General features: G+C 46.0%; 1 protein-coding gene and 1 non-coding gene across 3 annotated transcripts; one reads left to right on the forward strand and one right to left on the reverse strand.

Annotated features, from left to right (window-relative positions):
• Nucleotides 1–1,115: 1,115 nt before the first annotated feature.
• On the reverse strand, nucleotides 1,116–1,329 carry LOC121823306 (small nucleolar RNA U3). Its single transcript, XR_006064717.1, has one exon. It is a non-coding gene; the product is annotated as a small nucleolar RNA U3 (small nucleolar RNA).
• Nucleotides 1,330–2,112: 783 nt separating this feature from the next.
• Nucleotides 2,113–11,967, forward strand: Gtf3c6 (general transcription factor IIIC subunit 6). Of its 2 annotated transcripts, none has more exons than XM_016001364.3 (6): nucleotides 2,113–2,266; nucleotides 2,669–2,749; nucleotides 5,176–5,239; nucleotides 5,331–5,375; nucleotides 8,672–8,785; nucleotides 10,813–11,967. In XM_016001364.3, exons 1-6 carry the CDS (start codon nucleotides 2,171–2,173, stop codon nucleotides 11,115–11,117), a joined length of 705 nt encoding a protein of 234 aa, XP_015856850.1. In that variant the 5' UTR covers nucleotides 2,113–2,170; the 3' UTR covers nucleotides 11,118–11,967. The 2 variants fall into 2 exon arrangements, with proteins under 2 accessions (XP_015856850.1, XP_006982852.1); XM_006982790.4 differs by having other exon boundaries at nucleotides 2,114–2,266; nucleotides 10,816–11,967.
• The last annotated feature ends 4,450 nt before the right edge of the window (nucleotides 11,968–16,417 follow it).

Raw genomic sequence — 16,417 nt, forward strand, 5'->3', positions numbered from 1 at the left:
TACTTAGCACGATCTCAGTATTTAGTTGTACGTGGCTGCTGGCGAATGGCTCTTTGCTATTGTGATCTAATGGAGTAGGATCCCAATTCGGTTACTTAGACCAGAGCATCAGTAACTGGGACCTTGGTAGAACTGTTCACTTGCTACCTGGTGAAGCCTTCCAGCTCACTGTGATGCAGCTGACATTTGAAGATGTCTTGCTTATCCAGCACTTAGTCGCCCGCCCCGCCCCGCCCCGCCCCGCCCCGCCCCGCCCCACCCCATTGGCGGGTGGACCAAGGGTTTCCCAAGGTGCCAGGCGAACGCTCTACTGAGTTACATTCCCAGTCTTGCACTTGGTTTTCTCATCCAAGGAAGGTACACGTTTAAAACAAACAAAAACGTATTGTCCCTGAATAGAAAACTCTTATGTAGGTGCAAAATGTTCATTTCTGAAACAAGACTTTAACCCTAAAGGCTCCTTTTACTAGAATTCTGCTATGAAGTACATTTTTCATAATGGACTTTTAAGGGCAAGAAGGAGCAGATCGTTAAATCACTTGTCGCCCCCGTGTGGCAGGTTTACTAACATCACGCCCAGTATCGTATTTAAAAATACAGAAATCGTATTCTGTATTCTAATTACTTTTATTTACTAAAATTCAGATTAATAGCCCCTGCTCACAAATCTTTCTCCCCAAATAACTTCAACTATGCTTGCAAAAGACCCGGTGTATTTAACACATAGCTCTTTAATAGAAAAGTTTCTTTCCGTTTTGTTCTTGACCACTAAAAAAACGTGAAAAAAGCAGTAGTGCCGGAGGCAGAGGCAGACGGACCTCTGAGTTCAAGCCCAGCTCCAGAACAAGATGCAGGACAGGCAGCAAAACACAGAGAAACTGTCTCGAAAAAAACCTAAAGAAAAGAAAAAGAAAAATAGCAGCAGATTCTACAAAAATAAGACAAAAGTAGGAAGTCAGATGGAAAATTGGCGGTAGCTGGGGATGTAGCAATATGAACATAGGAAAAGCAAAATAAAGGATTGTACTAGTAGAACTTGGCAGTACTTAGCCATCAAATGCTAGGAAGAACCAGGTAAGTAAGAACCGTCTAATTTTTGACCGAAAATAAAAGAAACCACTCAGACTGCATTCTCCCCCTCTCGCTCTCCCGAGGGAGAGAAGAACGATCATCAATGGCAAGTAGCAGTTGCAGGAAGCAACACTAAGAGCCGGCTTCACGCTCAGGGGAGAATGCTCCGTCTCCTCCTCGTGGTCTCGGGTGCTCTACACAGTCAGAGAAACTTCTCTAGTAACGAACTATAGAAATGATCCCTGAAAGTATAGTCTTAAAGTTCCAGCAGGCGACCGCCGCCAAGTCACAGCCGACAGCCCATTTCACACTGATGGTGACTTTACCTTCCTCTCGCTCTCCCCTCCCCGTAATATTCTCTTCTAAACAGTAACGCCCAAATACATTTTCAAAGTGAAGTTTGTATGTTACTTTGAAACAAATCGTTTTAAATATTGCAAACGAATTCAGCTTTCCGTTCTTAATTAACATATTACGGATAACAGCCAATCACGTGAGTGTCTTCAGGCGCGCACTCAAAACCGCTTCCGGTCCAGTGTAAAGATAGAGGGTGTGCGGCGTGTCAGGTTGCATTTTGTTGTTTGAGATTGGGGTTGCTCGTCCCGAATCCACCCCGCCCCGCCCTCCCCAGTAACATTCGGTAACCTCGGTGCTGCATTTATCAAGCGTACACCTGATTCTGTGTAGCCAGCCTGGCCCTGGGTTTGCATTAATAGTCCTGCTTCAGCCTCCTTTGCTGCTGGGATGACAGGTGTAGGCAGCCATTCCATTGGGCTCGAACTGGTTTTCTTGTCTTAAGTGAAGCACGCAATATATGTGAGGTTTGGTTTCTAAGATCCAGAATTTCAGGCAGCTGAAAGGTCAGGCTCTGTGAGCCACGTTCTCCAAAGGGGGTTAAAAAAGAAAAAAAAAAAAATCTAAAATTCCCCCAAGCTCGAAAGCTCCAAGTGCGTTGAATCTTCACGTGGCTCCCCTGCGGAAGCCTGGCGCCGCCATCTTGCTTTCTGGCGAGGCGTGTGTGCGTCGTGAGCGGCAACAGCCGGTTGCGGGACGCCGCTGCCCGTATCCAAGATGGCGGCCGCGGGGGGCGTGGCCAGCGATGGAGTCTCCGAGTGTGCGGGCTGCGGCGGCTGCGATGGAGCCCAGTTGGGAGGGCGAGGAAGAGGAGGCGGAGGAGGAAGAGGAGATAGAGGAGGTTGGAAGCGTGGGTCGAGGGCCTGCGGCGTTGGCGGTCATAGCTGTGCCAGCCCCGGGTGGGGAAGGGAGTGCGGGGCGCGCACGGCGGGAGGGAGGCCCGGGGACAGCCCACGGGCTTGCAGACCCCGGGGCCCGGGGGAGGGCTGACCCCGGGGCCCACGGGCTTGCAGACCCCGGGGCCCACGGGCTTGCAGACCCCGGAGGGCTGACCCCGGGTCTAGTCTCCCTCTCCAGAAGGAGTAGGGGGGGTCTGGGCCGTGCTGCGGGTGCGCTGCGCCCACCAGAAACCAGATCCCGTTTGCACGAAGGTGGCCTCGTTGGATTGGGGTTGGGGGCATTTCCGTCGGTCGTCCCGAGCTCACTGGCCGTGCACCGCGTTAACTTTCCTTTCTCCCACCAGGAGCAGTTTGTTCTGGTGGAATTGTCAGGGATTATTGATTCAGACTTTCTCTCCAAATGTGAAAACAAGTGCAAGATTTTGGTGAGTCTTAGGATTTGGGGAATGTTGTAGATTTTCTTTCTTTTGAGTTTAGAGAATGTTGTAGATTTTCTCTTCCTCTCTCTGTCTCTCTCTCTCTCTGTCTCTGTCTCTCTGTCTCTCTCCTCTCTGTCTCTCTCTCTGTTTCTCTCTGTGTGTGTGTGTCTCCCACTCCCTTACTTTTTTTTTTCTATTCGTTTTTGGAGACAGGGTTTCTCTGTGTGTAGCTGCCCTAGAAGTTGCTCTGTAGACCAGGCTAGCCTCTAACTCAGAAATCCGCCTGCCTCCCGTCCTGAGTGCTGAGTATAAAGGCATGCACCACCACCACCTAGCGTTTTTCTTAAAGTTAAAACAAGAATGAAAGTGTTACACTTGTCCACAAAGATAATTATCCTCATTCCACCTTACAAGCTTAAGGATCATTCCCGAACAGGGTAGGGGGCTGGAGAGATGGCTTAGTGGTTAAGGGCATTGATTGCCTGTTCTTCCAGAGGTCCTGAGTTCAATGGTGGCTCACAACCATCCATAATGAGATCTGGTGCCCTCTTCTGGCCTGCAGGCATACACTCAGGCAGAACACTGTATACATGATTGAATAAATCTTCAAAAACAAAAGAACAGGGAGTAAAGAAAATGCGTGATTCATTGCCTGAATGTGTGGTTGTGGTTGGAGAGAAAGAAGAGAGCAAAAGATAGCGTCTTGTATGGAACTTTTGGGGCAGTGTTAGGACAAAAGCCTTATCCAGTGCTGTGCCTAAGCGGAGCCTGTCTTCTTTCTAGTAGGCCCAGTCTCAGTTGGTACCACAGTCGAGTACTAGCCTGGACCCAGACTCTGGTCTAAGTGTGGACATGTGTGCAGTGTTGCCCAGCACCCACATTACCCCTGCACTCAAGGTTCTGCACATCACTACAGGCATGCCTTTGGTGTATCTCTGTTGCTCACACCTATGCCTCACTCATCAGACTACAAGAAACAGCATTAAAGTAGGCTGTCTTGGTGCCCTCTGTGATGCCAGCACTGGAGAGCCGAAGGCATGCAGATCAGAAGATCACTGTCATCCTTAATGACAAAGCACATTCTAGGCCAGCTGAGCTACCGGAAGCCCTGTCTTTAAAAAACCTAAGAAGCTAGGCAGTGGTGGTACATGTCTTTGGTGCCAGCCCTAGGGAGGCAGAGGTAGGCAGATCTTTGTGAGTTCAAGGCCAGCCTGGTCTACAGAATGAGTTCCAGGACAGCCAGGACAACGCAGAAAAACCCTGTCTCCAAAAACCAATAAAATAGGGCTGGAGAGATAGCTCAGCAGTTAAGAGCACTGGCTGCTCTTCCAGAGGTCCTGAGTTCAATTCCCAGCACCCACATGGTGGCTCACAACCATCCGTAATGAGATCTGGTGCCCTCTTCTCACCTGCAGGCAGAATGTTGTATACATAATAAACAAATGGGGGGAAAAAAACCACAATAAAATAAAATAAACCTTCAAAAAAAGGAAAGAAAACCAGATTTGTCACATGCTTTAGTCTCAGCCCTTGAGAGGCGGAGGCAGGTGGACCTGTCTCAAAACCAAAAACCAAACAAACAAGAAAAAAAGAAAGAAAAATAGAAGGTGTGTAATAACTGTGTACACAACAGGTTTCATTCTGATAATCTTATCCATGCACATAATATACTTGATCATATTCATCCTTCTCCCATCTGCCTGCCTTTTCCCCAGTAATTCTCGACAAGGGCTGATGTAATCGAGGATGGCCTCAGCTAAGGCTGTTCTTGAACTCGTGATTCTCAACCTTTGAGTGCTGGGATTACAGGTGTGTGCCACCATCCATACTTGGCATTGCTTTTTCTTTTGTCTTTTTTTTTTTTTTTTTCTTTAACTTACATTTATTTTATTTATTTATTTATTTATTTTGTTTTTCGAGACAGGGTTTCTCTGTGTAGCTTTGCGCCTTTCCTGGAACTCACTTGGTAGCCCAGGCTGGCCTCGAACTCACAGAGATCCGCCTGGCTCTGCCTCCCGAGTGCTGGGATTAAAGGCGTGTGCCACCACCGCCCGGCTTATTTTATTTACTGTTGTGTGTGACTGTATTCATGCCATGGTGTTCCTGTGGAGGTCAGAGGACAGCTTGCAGAAGGCAGTTCTGTACTTCAACCCTGTGGGTTCCGGGGATTGAACTCAGGTCTTCAGGTTTGGCAGCAAGCACTCCTACCTGCTGAGTGACCCTGATGGCCCTGGAGGGCTTTTTTTTTTTTTGGATTTTTCAAGACAGGGCTTCTCAGTGAAACAGTCCTGGTTGTCCTGGATCTCAGTCTGCCTCACAGAGATCTCCTGTCTCTGCCTCCTGAGTGCTGGGATTAAAGGCCTGTGCCACCACCGCCCGGCTCCAGGGGCCTTATCTAATGATGGTGTTTTATGCCCTTTAATCTGTTGTAGGGAATTGACACCGAGCGGCCCATCCTGCAAGTAGACAGCTATGTGTTTGCTGGGGAATATGAAGGTAGGAGTGCCAGACGTACAAGCTCCTTTTTCAGATGGCTTTCAGAGTATTTCTGCTGTCTTTCCTAATTTGCCTTCATCTTTTCCTGCAGATACTCTTGGGACCTGTGTTATATTTGAAGAAGGTGTTGAACGTAGTAAGTCATTGCTATGCTAGACGAACTTTTTCTACAGATCGTTTCAAATATACTGTGTGTTTTGCTTTTTGTTTTTTATTTTGTTTATTGTTGCTTAGTATCAGGTCAGCTGTAGCTCAGGCTGGCTTTGAACTCAGAATCCTCATGCCTCCTTAGTGCTGGAATAACAGCCATGGTACACTACTATGCCTAGCTTCAGATATACAATATATAGTAAATGTAGGGGGCTGGAGAGATGGCTCAGCAGTTAAAAACCTGTGCTGTTCTTGCGGAGGACCAGAATTCAGTTCACCATGTTGGGTGCTTCACAGGTGCCCGTAACGCCAGCTCCGAGGGACTGGCCTCAGAGAGCACTTCCCACATATAGACAGGGACACATACATAAAAAAAAATTCTTTTTTTTTTTTGTTTCCTATTTCTACCTTGAACATTTTGTTTTGATAAAATTTACTGATTCTTAAATTCACAAACTTTGACTTACTTAAAAAGCAAAAGACAAACATCACGTTCCAATATTTCAGGTGTGAATAAACTAGTACCACAGTAGCTGCATTTTTGCATGCCATAAAAGCCAACTGACATTCATAGTTACAAGTGTACCTGGAGAACACATGAACAAACTGCTATTTAAACTACACAGTCTCTTATTAATAGATGTCTGTATTTAATGTATTGGCACTATTAGGAGATACAACTTCATGATTGTCAAATTATACAAATCAATTTTTCTACCCTTTTTTTTTCTTTCTTTCATTGAGACAGGGTTTCTCTGTGTAGCTTTGTGCCTTTCCTAGGACTCACTCTGTAGACCAGGCTGGCCTCGAACTCACAGAGATCCACCTGACTCTGCCTCCCGAGTGCTGGGATTAAAGGCGTGAGCCACCACCGCCCGGCTTTTTCTGCTCTTGATTTGGAAATTGAAAAGTAAGAGGAATGGAGTTAAGTAGCTTGAAATGTTACTCTTACTGTACAAAGTGCATTATGACAAGGAATGTTAGGAGTTTCCTCTTTTTTGTTTTTAAAATTTGAATTTATTAATTTTGCATTTGTGTATACACATGTGAGTACGGGAATGCATATACCACGGCACACATGTGGAGGTCACAGGACAACTTTCAGGAGTTAGCTCTCTCCTTCCACCGTGGGCTCTAGGGTCAAACTCAGTTCTTCAGGCTTGTAAGACAATCACTTTTATCTGCCTCCCTGTCTGGCCAGCCCAGGCAGGAATGACTCAATTTAAATGTTTTATCAGAGTTTTAAACCTTTAGTGTAAAGAGAAAGTTACATGATGTATTTACTTGGTATCTAAAAATCTAGAACATTATAGGTTTTATTCAATTAATTCTTTAAAAAATACATTATGTGTAAAAAATAATGAAATCGAATATCTCAGGCTGGGCATACCTTAATCTAGCACTCGAAAGGCAGAGGCTTGGGGATGTCTGTGAATTCGAGGCCAGCCTGGTTTAACATAGTGGATTCAGGTCAGCCAGCATTATGGCGAGACAGACTCTGTCTCACGAAACTGATAACAAGGATAAACAATACCTCCGGCTGGCGAGGTGGCTCCGAGGGTACAGGTGCCTGCTGCCAGGCCTGACGACATGAGGGGGGAGGAGAAGACTGACTCTCTCTCGCAAGTTGTCCTCTGACCTCCACACATGTGCGGTGGCACCCCTGTGCACATACCAACACATAAAACATGTAGTTAAAGAACACAAAAACGGCTATTAGGTACCCATTTGTCATTTGAAGTGGACTCTAGTTTAAAGTGTGACAGAAACTGCCCAGGCTTGTGATCCCAGCTATTCAGGAGTCCAGGCCTGAATGAGCTACACAGTGAGAGTCTGCCTCAGAGTCAGAGGTAAAGCTTAATGGGGACGCGTTTGTGCAGCACGTGGGGAGTCTCTGTTCCGTCCCCAGCACCCCAGAAACATCCCCCAACATGTGAGTGAAGCCCCTCTGTGCTCAGTTCCTAGCTTACACCCGTTCCTCTGTCTCCAGAAATAATCACTGTTTTGAATTTGGTGTTTCGCTTTCCTGTGCTTAGTTGTATATTACATACATGTGTATTTTCAAACTCAAGGCTGGGGTTTAGCTTTGTGGTAGATTCTTGCCTTGCCACATGAATTCAGTCCCTAATACTGCAAAACAAAACAGAAACCAAAAAGTTTTTATAAATTGTAACATACCATATAAGATATTCTGTATTTTTTTATTTGGCTATATTTTGAAGTTTATACCTGATGATATATAGTGTGAGTTTATTTTCCTGTTGTATGGTATATCCATTCTTTATGTCTTTGTGTGGATAGGGAAACGGTCTCCAAACTTTGTATCTAGAACTAGATTGATGAGCTAGGAAAAGAGAGAGATTTAATAAGAGGCTGGGGTTGGTTGTGGCTTCCCTCTAGAACATTTACTTAGCATGTGTGAGGCCTTAGCCACAATTATACGACCTCCCCCTCCAAAAAAAAAAAAATGTAAAAAGAGAGGTGGAGGAGAATAAAAATGGAATGTATGCTGTCTTCAACTAAATGAGCAGTTGGAACCAGATGAAATTCTATGTTGGAGTATTAAAAATAGCGGGGCTTCAGATGGTTCAGGTAGATAGATGTTGTGTTCTCTGTTGACATGTAGCCAGAGCTCTTGCTTGGCAGAGCAGTGTGTGGAAATTTCTGGTGTTTCCCATCTTTGGTCCAGAGTCTCATTCTCTCACCTGTGTGGGCCCACAGTCTTTTTTTTTTTTTTTTTTTTTTTTTTTTTTGAGCTGAGGATCGAACCCAGGGCCTTGTGCTTGCTAGGCAAGTGCTCTACCACTGAGCTAAATCCCCAACCCCTGGCCCACAGTCTTTTAAAGGTTGTTGTTCTAGACATCAATATCACAGTGTTTTTTTTTTCCACAGGCTTTTCTAATTGGGAACATCCCCGCTCAAGTCTCTAGCTTTAAGTAGGGCATTTGATTCTGGACCTTCATCGAGTGATAGAATTGTAGACGTTGTCCTGCAGGCCAGCCCCTGACCCCTGTTTCCCATGTCAGGGCTTGAGTCTGCCCGCCTGTTGCTCTAATCTCCTTGTTTTCGTGTGCCTGTCCTTACAGCTGTTGGTGTCTGGGTCCTTTGGTGCCTTCAAGTGACAATGTTATCTGTCATTTCTCTGCGTGTGGGGCAGGAATAATGAATTACCGTGTGACCTTCCTGTGCTGTGTCCATAGGAAGTAGTTGAGACCGACTCCCTCGTCATGCGTCCTTGGTCTGGTGGCGTGAAGCCTATAATAAGGTCTTTTTATGTCCTAGTGGATCCGGAAGGGACCGACAGAACCGTGCTGAAGTACAAGTGCCACACAACGAAGAAACTCAGCATGACGAGGACTCTTCTGACGGAGAAGAAGGAAGGAGAAGAAAACATAGGTCCGTTGACTCCATTCTTTGAAGATGGGTCTCTTGGGCTGGGAGTGTGGCTAAGTGGTCAAGAGCGCTCGCCCAGCATTCGTGAGGCCCTTGGATCGATGCCTAGTACTACCTCGATGTGGTGGCTCCTGCTTGTAATCTCAGTGCATTGTGGGGTGGGGGAAGGCAGCTGAAGATCAGGAGTTCAAGGCCAGATTCAGCTACTTGGCAAGCGGAAGTAAGATCTGAGCTCAAACACTTTGTCTCAAAAATAAAAAGTGTCCTGAGTTTCATATATATACACACACAAAAAGAAAGCAGGTGATCTTGGTGTAGGCTTTGGCAGGGAGTGATACATTGCTATCAGGACACTCCTTGGACTTTTAGAGATCACTATATTAATAAGCCACAGTATAGTAAAACTGAGCACCGCACTGGGTGTGTGGCTCTTATGTACAACCCTGTCCTTGGGAGGCCAGGCCAGGCTCAGAGTTCTTCTTGCTTACTTGCCACAGACTCCCGTGGCCTTCTGATGTCTTCCCTGCCCCTCTGTTTAGGCTTCCCTCCCCCGCCCCTTTCTGCTTTCATGTCTTACAGTTTAACTGTGGCTCCCACATAGGAGGAAAAGCATGCAATACATGTCGTTTTCATCCAGCTTATTTTGCTTAACAGTGAATTTTAGTTGCATCCATTTTCCTACATATGTTAATTTAATTCTAATTTATAGCTAAATAAAATTACATTGTGTGTTATATATATACCACTCTTTTTTTAGACAGGCTGTCTTACCTCTTACAGCCCAGGCTGGGGGAATTTCTGATCCTCCTGTCAGCACCTCCCTAGCACTGGGATTACAGTACACACTGCCTCTCCCTTCCGACGGGGACGGCTCATTGGGCAGAGCTCAGTCCTCAGCACCCTGGCGTGGCCCGTGCCTTTAACCCCAGCACAGGGAGGTGGAGTCAGTCTGGCTGAATCAGTGAGTTCCAGGTTCACGGAGAGACCCCCTTCTCACAAAATCAGGTGCAGAATGATTAAGAAAGACGTTGCATGTCTAGTTTTGGCCTTAAACACACATGCACATGTATGTATGCACACATATACCACATACCAAGAAGTTAAAGTTTAAAACTTTTGAAGTTGTTATTGGCAGCAGGGGGTTGTGCAGATGTGGACGTCAGAGAATAACCCTGGGGGTGAGTTTGGCCATCCCACTGTGGGGCCTGGGGATCAAACTTGTGTCAAGCTTCCATGGCATGGGCCTTTCCCCGCTGAGCTGTCTTGGAAGCGCCACAAATATTAAATAGATAGATCAATAAATAGATAGGCCTGACATCGTGGCCCTTGCCTTTAATCACAGCATTCAAGAGACAGATCTTTGTGAGTTTGGGGCCAGCCTGATCTGCATAACGAGGGCTACATAGTGAGACCCTGTCTCAAAAAATGAAGATAACATAAAATAAAATGATTTTAAAGGTGAAGATACTTTGGAATGAACTTGAGGCCAGGAAAGCTGTATCCTCCCTGTATTTGTTTGTCCTGTTGATGGGTCTTTAGCATGGTTCCGTATCTTGGCTCTTGTGAATACTGCAGCCATAAACATAGACGTGCAAGTATCTCTGTGCTGGACGGACTTCACATCCTTCCCTGGTGTATCAAGGAATGGTACAGCTAGACCATACAGTGGTCCTCTTTTTTTGTTTTTGATTTTTCGAGACAGGGTTTCTCTGTGTAGTTTTGGTACCTGTCCTGGAGCTCACTCTATAGACCAGGCTGGCCTCGAACTCACAGAGATCCGTCTGGCTCTGCCTCCCGAGTGCTGGGACTAAAGGCATGTGCCACCACCGCCCAGCAGTCCTCTTTTTTTTTTTTTTTTTTTTTTCTTTAATAAGGCATTGTACTGATTTCTGTTGTTGTATAAATTTTCGTCCCCACCAGCCCCTTGTAACAGCTCTTCATCTGTGCCATATCTGTTGTTGGTTAAGAAGAAAATGTACTTACTGAAATTTCTGTTTCTTTCTTGTTTGTTCCGCTTACCTCCCACCCAGTAGATGGTGTAGAGTGGCTGCAGATGAAGGATAATGATTTCTCCTACAGACCCAACATGATCTGCAGCTTTCTCCACGAAAATGAAGATGAGGCTGGAGTGCCAGCCGCTGATAAGCCTGTGGAGGTGGAAGACCAAGAGACTCAGCTGCAAGGCGGCACCGAGCAGACACACGCAGAGCAGGAGGAGGTGCAGCGTTTGGAAGCAGGCGACCCTGGGCCTCCTGGAGATGCCCCTGCTGAGATGGAAAGTTCTGTTTTCATGGGAATTCAAGATGGAAATGTTTCCCAAAATAGCCAGTCATGAACTTTAAAAAACTACCGTGTAATTTTTTTTACCAGCGTGCAGTTGGCTCGCCATTTTCTTGTTACTGTTGGCTGTACACATATTTCCAGTTTCGTATTTAGCATACTAGAATTTTTTTACTAGAATCACGCAGGAACAGGCAGAAATTCAATTTTTTTTTTGGTTTTTCGAGACAGGGTTTCTCTGTGTAGCCTTGCGCCTTTCCCTGGAACTCGCTTTGGAGATCAGGCTGGCCTCAAACTCACAGAGATCCGCCTGGCTCTGCCTCCCGAGTGCTGGGATTAAAGGCATGCGCCACCACCGCCCGGCCCAGAAATTCAATTTTTAAAAATGTTACTTAAGGGGATGGAGAGATAGCTCCATAGTCAAGGGCACACTGGCTGCTCTTCCAGAGTACTTGAATTCAGTTCCCGGTGTGTATGTGGCAGTTCAGATCTGATGCCAGCGAGACATAGTGGGGTCTCAAAAGAAGCACATACATGCAGCGTGTGTGTGTGTGTGTGTGTGTGTGTGTGTGTGTGTGTGTGTGTGTGTATGTAACTCATGTGGGTGTGAGCCACCTGATGTCAGTGCTGGGAACCAAACTCAGGTTCTCTGGGAGAGCAACAAGCACTCTTAACTGCTGGCCTCAGATTGCCAGGCTTGGCAAGAAGCGCCTATACTCACTGAACCATCTCTTCAGCCCAGCCATGGTTATTTTTAAATTTCATATTACACTCTCAGTAATTCTCACTTTTTACAAAATTATATATCATAGTTGGCAGCCAATGGATGATATGAAAGGATAAAAAATCTTTTTGAGCTGAGTAGTGGTGGAGTACCACCTTTAAATAAATTTGTTGCAACTCTGTGGGTTTGGTCGGTTTTGGCACCAACAATATAAGTTTTGTAACTCTGGTGAAAGGTGTCCTGACTACTTGGGGAGTCAGGCAACAACTTGAGCTGCTTAGGACAGCTCTGACAACTGGAGCTGCAGAGACAGCTCAGCCCTGGAAGGGAAGTTTTTCAGACTGCTTGGGGGTCAGGCCTGGAACTGCTTCAGCAGGGAAGGGTATCCTGACTGTTCAGGAGTCAGGCTGTACCTGGTGTGGTGGGGGATGGTCTCCCCGCAGGATATAGCAATCCTGCTCCTCTCCTGGAGAGCCACTACAGCTGAGCTTTGCTCAGCCCCCACTTAAGGGGGCTTCCTAGCAGAGCTTGTTCTCTGGCCTAAGATGTTGCTTCTTTTGCTTCACTCTGTAAAAGGGGAAACCCCTGCAGAAATGTAGCAATCTCCACTGGCTCGGAGAAAAGTGTTACTTTTTCAGTTCTCTCTTGCTCTGTCCACTGAGGGACGTCACAGCAAGGATCTTCTCTATGCTGGTGAATGAAGATCTTCACATCCAAAACTCTAAAGAAAGAGATTAACTTGGGAAGGAGGAGTCCAGGAAACTAGCTGCCTCTACCAGGGAGGAGAGAACATCCCACAACTGACCAGGCAGGGCAGTTTATATAAGATTTCTTGGGGGCAGAGTCAACCAGTGATTGGTTAGTTTTTTTCTGCCCAGGGATTGGCCAGTTTTGTGGGTTAGGGACAGAGATGGCCCTGATTTCAGAGCCAAACTGTTTCTTTCACTGGCCTTTTCTTGACTTTTTGACACTGCCTCTAAGACCAGGGCACATTTCTTTCACTGACTCCGATTCTAGGGGCCAAGAGTGTTACTTTGTACTAGTTTCAGAGTCAGGGCATGTTTCCTTGGTTCTGGGTTTGGGGATAAAGTGTTCATTTCTCTGGCTCAGGTCCCAAACTCAAGCTATGTCTCTTTCTCTGGTTTTGGGTCCCAGGACCAGGGTGATACTGTCCTGCTCTGTGATTGGTTGGTCTCACAAGTCAGTTGGCTAGGCCCCCCCCCTTCTGATCTCACTGAGCCTGGGGGAGGGGGGACCTGGGAGGGGCAGGGTGCTACTCTGTGATTGGTTGGTTTCACAAATCAGTTGGCCAGGGGCAGAGAAGGCTCTGATCTGAGTTTCATTAGCCAGCCCCTTTCCCTACATTTAATCCCAGCACTTGGGAGGCAGAGACAGGTGGATCAGAGTCTGAGGCCAGACTGAAGAGCGGGGAGGGGGGGGTGTTGTGGGAGCCCATTCTCGGGTTCCTCGTGGCTTTACCCAGCAGGTCCGAATAGAGGATGATCAGGACCACAGGCCTGAGTGCAGGTGTCTGAGATGCTCTGCACTTGGCTGTGCTGGGGGAGGAGGTCTTTTGCTCCACCCCTTGGTGTCTCTATAAATACCCTGGGCCAGAGACAGTTGGGGGCCCGTTGGAATAGGTTCCAGGCCCTCTCGAGGCTATCCTTAATTTCCTATGTTTATCTCTGCGATATTCTCCGAAATAAATCCTTCTATCTAACATTTCCTGCTGATCGCACTCAAGAAAACTCTGGGGAACTGTGGGGGTGTTGGGTAAATGCCCCACAGACGACTCTTCTGATAGTCTATTGTTAATTAGGATAGAGCCGGGCGTGGTGGCGCACGCCTTTAATCCCAGCACTTGGGAGGCAGAGGCAGGCGGATCTCTGTGAGTTCGAGGCCAGCCTGGGCTACCAAGTGAGCTCCAGGAAAGGCGCAAAGCTACACAGAGAAACCCTGTCTCGAAAAAACCAAAAAAAAAAAAAAAAAAAAAAAAAAAAAAAAAAAAAAAATTAGGATAGAAGTCTAAAGCAGGTCCGGAGTTAGCAAAACAACAACAACAAAAAAATCCCTGCTTGGTGTCACCTCAGCACTTAGGAGACTGAAGCAGGAGGATTATGTAAGTTTGAGGCCAGGCTAGATTACAGTGTGAGATCCTATCCCCTAAAAAGAGGGACAAGAAACCAAAACCCAAGACTAGAAGCTGTGAAATATTAACAGATTCTGTCCTTTTTTGTTTGTTTTTTTTCTTTTTTTCATTTTGCCTTTTAAAAAAAGCTGGTTATGCCCCCGGAGGAAAACTCAACTGTTTCTTCTGATCTTGCTCCCCTCAGTACTGCACTTGTTACTTTAGATATATGGCGTTTCCATCACAGATTAGTTCCCTGGAGGACACCTATTCAATGTCCTCCATCTTAATGCAGTTCTGATGCTGTCAACCTGGACCTAATGTCAGATCTCACAGGTTAATGGCTCAGTCCCATGGGATTGCCCCATCTCATCTTTACATGCCAATCTCAAGAGTGAGTTCCCCAAGTTACCTACAACTTAGGACTTAGCTACGAATTGGATGTTCCCACAATCCTTTTCTCACTTTCAACCACTTGCTGTTAAAATAGCTCATAGAATTTAGAAAAGGACCTGGAAAGTTTGTTTACTAGATTTATTGCTTATTTATTTTGAGATAGTGTCTATATAGTCCAGTCTGACCTTGAACTTGTTGTGTATTGAGGATGACCTCTAACTGATCCTCTTGGGAAACAGCCACATGGAGAGACTACATAGAGCCAAATTGGGTATTCCATCTCCTTTCAAAGCCATTCTCCCAGCACCTCCCCATATCAAGACAGAAACTCACAAAGTACTGTTCTCTGGAGCTATTATGGAGGCTTCATTATTAAGCATGGTTGGTCACTGGCCACATCATAACTCCAGTCCCTTTACCATTCCTGATGGTAAGTCAAAGTGAGGTTGAAAGCTCCAGTGTTTTTTCTTCAATTTAGGGCAGTAGTTTGAGCCTAGGGCCTTGTGTTGTATAAAGTGCTATACCACTGAGACAGCATGGAGAGCTCCAGCCAGTCCTTATCCTTAATCTGTTTAGAAGCTACCCTCCTGCCGTCATTTATTCCAATATGCAAAAGATATATTTCCTGGAATGGCAGGCCACGCCTTTAATCATGGCAGAAATTAATGTTTCATATCAGCGTGGGCAATAGCTCTACTCCAGCTTTGGCCGCATTCCAAGATCCTCCCACTAAAACAGAACACACGAATGCACAGACCTTAATACAGTAAATTAGGTGCCAGGTAGTGGTGGCTCATTGCCTTTAATCCCAGCACTCGGGAGGCAAAGGCAGGCAGATCTCTTGAGTTCAAGGCCAGGCTGGTCTACAGAGCAAATTCCAGAACAACCAAGGCTACATAGAGAAATCTTGTCTCAAAAAAACCAAAAGAACAAAAAATGGTGTGGTGGCAAACTCCACATGTGTCTGTCACTCAAGATGCAGAAACAGGGGCTGGAGAGATGGCTCAGAGGTTAAGAGCACTGACTGTTCTTCCAGAGGTCCTGAGTTCAATTCCCGTCAACCACATGGTTGCTCAAACCATCTGTAATGAGATCTGGTGCCCTCTTCTGGCCTGCAGTCATACATGCTGTATACATAATAAATAATAAATCTTAAAAAAAAGATGCAGAAACAGGAAGATCATTGTGAATTCAAGATTCTTGTGGTTTACATAGCAAGTTACAGGCCAGACAAAGCAATGTAGGAAAACCCTGTCTCAAAACAAAACCCAAAACCTAGTAAGTTAAACTCAGACGTAAGAGAGCACACTGAGAGAATCAGTTCATACTATGTATAGTCAGAATAGGCAACTCCATGAAACTGGATTAAGGGTTGACAGTGACATTGGGTGGATGGGTAGGTGAGCTCTTTGAAGTAATAAAGGTATATTGAAATTAATAGTGGTTATGGTTGCACTTTTTTCTTTCTTTCTTGAGACAGGTCTCCTGTAGACCAGGCTGGCATCTAGAGCCCTACATAGCCTGATCCTCTTGCCTTCATTTCCAAAGTACTGAAATGCCAGGCCTGCACCCCAGCGTTGAGTTCTTTGATGTGTGTGTGTTTGAGACATCTCACTGTGGAGCCTAGGCTGGACTTCACCTTTCAGTTCTGCCCTACTCTCCACCAAAGCCGAATTACTGGTTTACAAGGCTGTGCTCGGGTTCACCTGCTTTGTGGATGCACCCAAAACCACCGAATTATACACATTGAAAAGTGCACTTTATATAACTATATGCAAGTTATATGACTAAAACTCGAGGGCTAATCACAATCAGCAGTATTCTCTGTATATCTTTTACGTAGAAAGCAACTGGGTAATCAACCGGCCTCAACTGATCTCGCAGTGAAGCCGGTGATGTCCTTTTCATGCCACTATTTTTTGTACGAGTACCGTGCCTCCAACCTTTCTAGCATTCTGGTTACTTCCCTGAAGAGGAACAATTGCTTCCCGAAAAACTCGACTCCACACCAAGTCACTTAAAGTGTTTACTTTCCAGGAAACAGACAAAACAACGCTCCGTTACCAAGGGAACAGAACGCTCTGCCCTCCCGAGATGGCCGCCAGCG

The sequence above is a fragment of the Peromyscus maniculatus genome, chromosome 16, assembly GCF_049852395.1.
Source record: "Peromyscus maniculatus bairdii isolate BWxNUB_F1_BW_parent chromosome 16, HU_Pman_BW_mat_3.1, whole genome shotgun sequence".
Classification (NCBI taxonomy): domain Eukaryota; kingdom Metazoa; phylum Chordata; class Mammalia; order Rodentia; family Cricetidae; genus Peromyscus; species Peromyscus maniculatus.

Excerpts from the sequence above, each read along its gene's own strand:
- Gtf3c6 (XM_016001364.3), top strand. The coding sequence starts at position 2,171 with ATGGAGTCTCCGAGTGTGCGGGCTGCGGCGGCTGCGATGGAGCCCAGT. Across the intron at positions 5,376-8,671 it reads TGAAGAAGGTGTTGAACGTA|TGGATCCGGAAGGGACCGAC; the intron begins GTAAGTCATTGC and ends TTTATGTCCTAG. Across the intron at positions 8,786-10,812 it reads GGAAGGAGAAGAAAACATAG|TAGATGGTGTAGAGTGGCTG; the intron begins GTCCGTTGACTC and ends CCTCCCACCCAG.